The 6,765-nt window shown below is 35.6% G+C and overlaps 1 protein-coding gene across 1 annotated transcript; it reads right to left on the bottom strand.

The window, feature by feature from the left end:
- Positions 1–2,313: 2,313 nt before the first annotated feature.
- On the bottom strand, positions 2,314–6,765 carry crip1 (cysteine-rich protein 1). The gene is made up of 4 exons (XM_088310451.1): positions 6,599–6,765; positions 3,523–3,617; positions 2,648–2,705; positions 2,314–2,552 (listed from the first exon to the last, which is right to left on the bottom strand). The coding sequence occupies exons 1-4, from the start codon at positions 6,636–6,638 to the stop codon at positions 2,515–2,517; spliced, it is 231 nt and encodes a 76-aa protein (XP_088166577.1). The 5' UTR covers positions 6,639–6,765; the 3' UTR covers positions 2,314–2,514.

The following is a 6,765-nucleotide window of genomic DNA, read 5'->3' as shown; positions in this document are numbered from 1 at the left end:
GGGTCTATGCACAGACTGAGTGAGAGAGTGTGTGTTTGACAAAAAACAAAAAAAAAAATCAAGGAAGACTGTTCCTGTTTGATATGTGTGATTTATATTTCATTTTCATTTTTGGGCTTCTGTTGAAATTGTTGCAGAAAGGTTGTTGTAAAAACATGTTTCACTATATAAAAAAAAATGTACATGAGTGCAGGTCTACGTTTGCATACTTTCTACGCTATTTTCGTAAGGGGGTTCACACTGATTGGGAAAATTGAATCAAGACGAGTGCTTTTTACAACCATGTAACTTATTTGTTTTTGTTTTATACCACGTTTTTGGTAAAGGCTTTATGAAGCACTGTTTATTAAACTTATTTGTTCCTTAAACCTACATTTTCTCTCTTTTATTTGTATGTGAGTGCACTTTCACCACGTGGCACAAGAGGGCAGCAAAGCACCTCTCTTGGTCATGGAACACTTGTTTTTTTTTGTTTGTTTTTTTACAATTATTGTCCCGTACTTTAACGAGTACCAACTGCTTTCGTTCGATTTCTAGTGACGCCTGAATGCACCAGCAAGCATATGATCGCTTGTTCTTTTACCAAAGCCATCGCTACTGCCGCACTACATATTTTATAGTAAATAATCAGGATCACAGTCACCGAAAACACAAATTAAATCATAAACTAAGATAATAATGATCAAAATCGAATTGTAGCGTCTTTAACAGACACACGTAAGACCTCCATTCAGTTCTTGGTTTTTATTCTTACAAAACGGCTCTGGTGGCCGTAACCGATCACGACTCCGGGCAACTCGACACGTCATCAGCACGACGAATCACACGATTTCTTTCTCTCTCTCTCTCTCTCTCTCTATCTCTACCTCTATCTCTATCTCTATCTCTATCTCTATCTCTCTCTCTCTGTCTCTCGCTCTCTCGCTCTTTCGCTCTCTCTCTCTCTCTCACTCTGGCTCGCGATGCATTCATCGAAATCGGAAACAACACAACTCAGTGAAACACAAACGTCGACACAAGAACATATAACCCAATTCGTTACAGTATGAAAACAGAACATGCTAAAGATTATCGAGTATATCGAAAAGCTACTCACAAATGCCGCATTGAGAGCTTTAGGGAGAAGTACTGATGTAATGTGTTTTTAAAGCACATATCAACATTTTATCAGTATTTTGATCCCCGCCAAAACAGATTACGAGGATTTATGGCGAGACACATTCTTAATTCGATGATCTATTGTCTGATTTAACGTTTGTGTATACTGGCCTGAATCGGTGCGTGTGCGTGTGTGTGTGCGTGAGGTCGGACATTCAGCTCACGGAGGTCTGGTCACCTCGTGATCTTTCCCATCCAAGAGGCCTCTTCCCGGGCTTGGGATGGATGCTCCTAACAGACTCCAGCCTGAGATGAAAGGATGCAACGGTGCAGTGATGACTAGAAAGATGACTGCTTGAAGGAGTGAGCAAAATAAAAAGTCAAGGTTGCTTGAGGACATGAGGTGAGGTCATCATCCATGTGGGAGGAAACCAAGGCTCTCTTTCGACCACTAATCACAAGCTTCAAGCTTTTAACGTTTCATACCCCCCCCAAAAAAAACACAAAACAAAATCACATCAACTTAAGTCTTCATGCCACACAGTATGAAGTTTATATTAATAAAGGGTTCTGTGCGAGTGCTGATCTACTCGGGGAACAGCTGCCGTGCGTGGTTGTTTCTGTTTGCTGACTTGTTTGGCTCTGTTGCCATGGCGACCGTCCATTAGACCGCAGCGCCCCAGTCGACAGCGCGAGGGGGAGAAAAAAAGAAAAAAAAACAAACGCTGTGTGGATTGTTAGAAGGTTAGATAGATTGACGTTACAATTAATATGCACGTTATATTTAGTATTTTATTTTATCCTATCCACTAAATATTTTTCCTAATTTTTATACAATTAGAGTGTATTGGTGGATAGATGGAATTTTGTTAAATAAATATACACCATACAGACTATTTTATTTTATAGTTACAGTTTCTTCAAAGGTTTTAGTGGCTGGTTTCTTCCCTAAAAAAATAATAATCTGGAAGTTAAAATGTATATTTGGCAGATTTTGCTCTTATTAATTGATTTGATTTAATGTACTATAATAAACTAGTATGGTGGTATTATTTATAATGTCCAAATCTCATTAATAAAATACAACAAAAAAAAATGGAATTTCTTTTTTAAAAAATTGTTTTTTAAAAATTTTATTTACAATGTCCAATGTTTTCATTCCAGGATGTTCTAACTAATATATGCAACATATATTTGAATGAATTGAAGCTAAAATCATAACAGATTGAATTTTATTGAATGACACAATTGAGTTCAGTCGTGAATGGAGACTAAAGAATAACACACACTCATTATTGTAGCACATTGCCAATCCTTTGTTGGTTAAAATATCCACTGTGATTCCACTATTGTAGAAGAAATCATCACCAATAAAAAAGTGTGTGAGTTTTAATTGTTGTTTTTTTTTCAACAACTTTAATATTTGTGACTCTCGGTTCCACCATATCCAAATCCTGCAAGAAAACAAAAACAGTCAAAATGTATATATAGACACCATTATTGGGACACACAGAGTATTGTTTACAGTATGTAATAAGAGTTTTATTACCTTTGGGTCCAAAGAGGGCACTGTAGCAGGGCTTGTGGCAGTAGGGCTTGCCATCATGCTGAAACACGACAAACGCATATCTCAGATCTCAGCTAGCTAGCGCGATCAGAATAACATCAGCGGCTAACAGTAGCGTTAGCTGTCAACTTCTTTTAACACGTAGCGTTAGCAGCTAACGTCTTTTGTAACTCGGACGGCAGTCAATAATACAAAGACATTAGCGGTCAGCAACATTAAAACAGTTAACCGTTCGCAATACTGTTAGCAGTTGGCAATGACATGCGTCGAAAATTTCTTTCGACACTTGTGCGACCGACGATAATGTTAATTGTTCCCATAACCTTTGCAGTTAAATTCATCTAATGCTTGTTATGGTCAGAAAAAGCAGTTGACAATAATGTTAGCGGTCAGCAATAACATGAGTAGGGAATTTGTTTCGACACTTGTGCGACCATCAATAACCTTAGCGGTTAACAGCAACGTTAGCAGTTAGCAAGAATCAAAAACAAAATAGCAGCTAACAATAGTTAGAAGTTTGCAATAATGTGATTAACTAATTTATTTTGACACTTCGACACCATTAGCCTTTGCTAATAATGCTAGCAAGTACGTTTTTTTATACACTCAGCAGTTAGCAATGATGTTAGCATTATTATTAGCATCCGCCGTTAGCAATAATGTTAGTGATTAGCAATAACGTCCACAGTTAGCTTCCTTTGGGATTTGTACGAAACGTTTTGAAACTTTATTCTCAAAGATGGCCTGCCCAGTCTCACGAAAACAAAGAACTCAGATCATGTGGTTGCAAAAGTGTGAACACCCTCCCCAGCTGTTCTAGTGGGCTTTAGATATCCAGTTAATATCCCGATCAGTACCTCCGCGTGTGATCCCGATGAGAGCGTCTTAGCGCACTTCTCGCACTTGAGACAGGGTCTGTGCCAATCTTTGCCGAGAGATGTCACCTTCTCGGCTGCACAACACAAAAAGAACAATCATAAAGGCGTCAAATTATGCAGAAGTGTGATGAGCATTTCTCAAAACATCAGATGACACTCAAAAAAAAACTTGAAAGCAAAGCCACGGAGAAACCGACCAATGACAAACTAAGAAAAGGATTTATTTACATAATATAGTGTAAACTCATTCGCTCTACACTTGTTAGCACTTTTTCACATTTATTTCTCTACTTAATTTATTTAGATTTTATTGCCATTTATGTATTTATTTGGAGGGGATTTACTTATATGTGCACACTTTATTAATTTATTTTTTAAAATATATTTAACTGTGTTACTATTAGTTCAGTTGTTGATGTCATTTCAGTTTTCATTCATTTATTTTGTTTTATAAACAGGTGAATTGCTGATTATACGGCGAGAGAAATATCCCCAAATATATTTATAATAATATTTTTAATGATTAAATAATTATGATTTAATAAAAATAAAAAATAATGCAGCAAAAAAAATTAAATGGTATTTAAGTGGGAAAAAAAGTGTTTGAAACAGGACTATGTTACTAAATGCAAAAGTAAATCAGAAGTGGCAGAAGCAGATGTGTGGCGCTCAAAGCTGTTTGGGTGTTGCTCTGAAATTAAAAAAAAAAAAAAAAAAAAAAGAAAAACTCAAAGACTCTCTTGTTATGTAGAAAAAAAATGACATTTTCCGTGATCTTTGCTTTCTCCCACTGCGACATGCAAAAATGTGGTGGAAGAGAAAGAAGGAAAAAAAAAAAAAAACATAAAAATTCTCCCTCGTAATAAGGGAGCTTGGAGCTCAATTCACCGTGCACTAACCGGACGAAGTGATTGCATTTAACACTCCATAAAATAGCAATAAAACTGTACTAGCGCACACGTGAATCATCAACAGTTACGTAATACGCCTTTATTGTCAGTTTGATTGCAACTAAACACGCGCGAACACACACACTTAGCCGTGCTATTAGCGCTAACAAAACGGTTCACTTCTTTTTGCGCTTTCATGAGTCAATGACATTAGCAGTTAAGAGCAATATTAGAGATTAGCAATAACGTGAGCAGCAAACTTCTTTTGACAACTCTACGAACATCACATCGAGTATCGTTAGCATTTAGTTAAATTAGCATTTAGCGCTAACATTAGCAGTTAATGTTAATGAGCTGAACACTTGACGCTTTTTTGCCGGACAGTCCGCCGCCCTGCGGCCGCTATCTCGGTCCGGTTCCGGCCTCGCTCGACCCCGTTACGTTCTTCGCAATAATGTTAGCGATTAACCATAACCGTTAGCAATAATGTTTACGGTTATTCCCGTCATCTTTTCTAAAGTCAATTTGTTTTTTTGTTTTTGTTTTTTTTTTTAGAATGGGATCAAAACATTAGCAGTCTATAAAGGATAATTTCACTTGATCTGAAATGTTTTCCCAAGTATTTTACATGTTTTATTTTTATTTATTTATTTATTTATTTATTTATTTTTTAGAATGGGATCAAAACATTAGCCATCTATAAAGGATAATTTCACTTGATCTGAAATGTTTTCCCAAGTATTTTCCATGTTTTGTTTTTTCTCCTGGTAAATGTTGCGCAATAATGCGATCCTCCCGAGACCAAATCCATCAGATTAGATGTGGAATGTTTTGGCTTCTTCGTCCTCTGCTCTGCTCATCTCATTATAGCCATTACATAACATTCCTGCACGAGTCATTTCGATAAGGGCGTCTCTAAAATTGTCTCCCACTGGCGACTCCCATCACTGATACTCGGCAACTCGAGTCGATTTTCCAATTGCCATATTGTTCTGACTTTATGTATCAGGTAACCCGACGAGATGATCATCCAATTTGAGCACAAAGAAGTGCTGCATAATTGATGTCAACTTCACAGGTCACGTTCAAGCACTTTGGTGATACTTTATAAGCTTTTTGTGGTAAATAATATATTTATAGCAATAAAAATTGTACTTGAGAGCAGTCACATAAAAAAAAAAAATGGAACCAAGTCAATTTTTTTTATTAATTATTAAATATTAATTCTCCAGATACCCTGTGGATCAAAAGTGACCTGTTTGAAAGTTTTAAACTCTGGAATAAATATTTTTAAAATAAGCAATTCAGTATATTATTGATGGAATAATAATAACTAAAAAAACAGATTAAAATATATATAATATATATATTTATTTCTTCTTGTTGAAATGAAACATTATTTGATATAAGGTTGCAATGACAATTTTTGGAGGGTTTTTATCACTTGAAAAAAGGAAATGTTTATTTTAATTCGATTTTTTTTGTGTAAATTCACATTTTAATGTGACATTGGACATTTAATACTTTTGAACAAAACAAGTTAAAAAGTTTAGTCGGTGTAGTCTAATAAAATAAATATATAAATAAAAGTGAATCATTTTATGCATTTCAGAAAAATGGAAATACATTTTGGGGGGGTGTAAATAAAAGTTACAAGAGTATGAAATAATGGCAATAGAAGCTTTCCATTGAGCGGACAACATACGTTTATATATTTTATACAGCTATAATGCAAATAAGAAAGTTCACAGACACACTAGTTGAGTTGAATTCTAAAAAATAAAAATATTTTTTTTAGCTATTTGGCTAAAAATAAATAAAAACAAATTTTAATGGATTTTTCTTCTTCATTAAAAAATGAATTCATCCATCCATTCATCTTTTTTATTCCTCTTATTTTGGACTAAGCATCTTAATTGAAGCACCACATCTTTTTATTTGGACTTTTACAAACTTTTATGTCTTACTAAACAACGCAAGCGCTTGAACGCAACATTAAAAATCAGTTTTCACGCACTCTCATAGAGCGGCACTAAGCAAATAAATAAATAAAATAAATGAAGTGTTTTTTTTTTTTGTATTTCCTGTTTCCTCATTGAGATGCAGCAGCAAAGCGTCACATTCCTTCCGTCATGACAGCAAAACGAGAAAAATGCAACTCTTACCAAAGTAGACCTCCTTGTTGCACCTGGGACACTTTGGCATGTTTGGATTCTTTTGGTGAAGATGAGTTGTTTGTGATGATTGATGTTTGCAACACGACCGCAAAGACAGCCGCGCGCGTGTGCACACCCCTGCCACCGCCTTTATAACTCTCAAAAGGCGTCTCCTT

The sequence above is a fragment of the Idiotropiscis lumnitzeri genome, chromosome 1, assembly GCF_059441095.1.
Source record: "Idiotropiscis lumnitzeri isolate Australia: NSW breed Sydney's pygmy pipehorse chromosome 1, RoL_Ilum_1.0, whole genome shotgun sequence".
In the NCBI taxonomy this organism is placed as follows: Eukaryota; Metazoa; Chordata; class Actinopteri; order Syngnathiformes; family Syngnathidae; genus Idiotropiscis; species Idiotropiscis lumnitzeri.
Note: the sequence above shows the minus strand (reverse complement) of the source record. Positions and strands in the feature narration are given on the sequence as shown.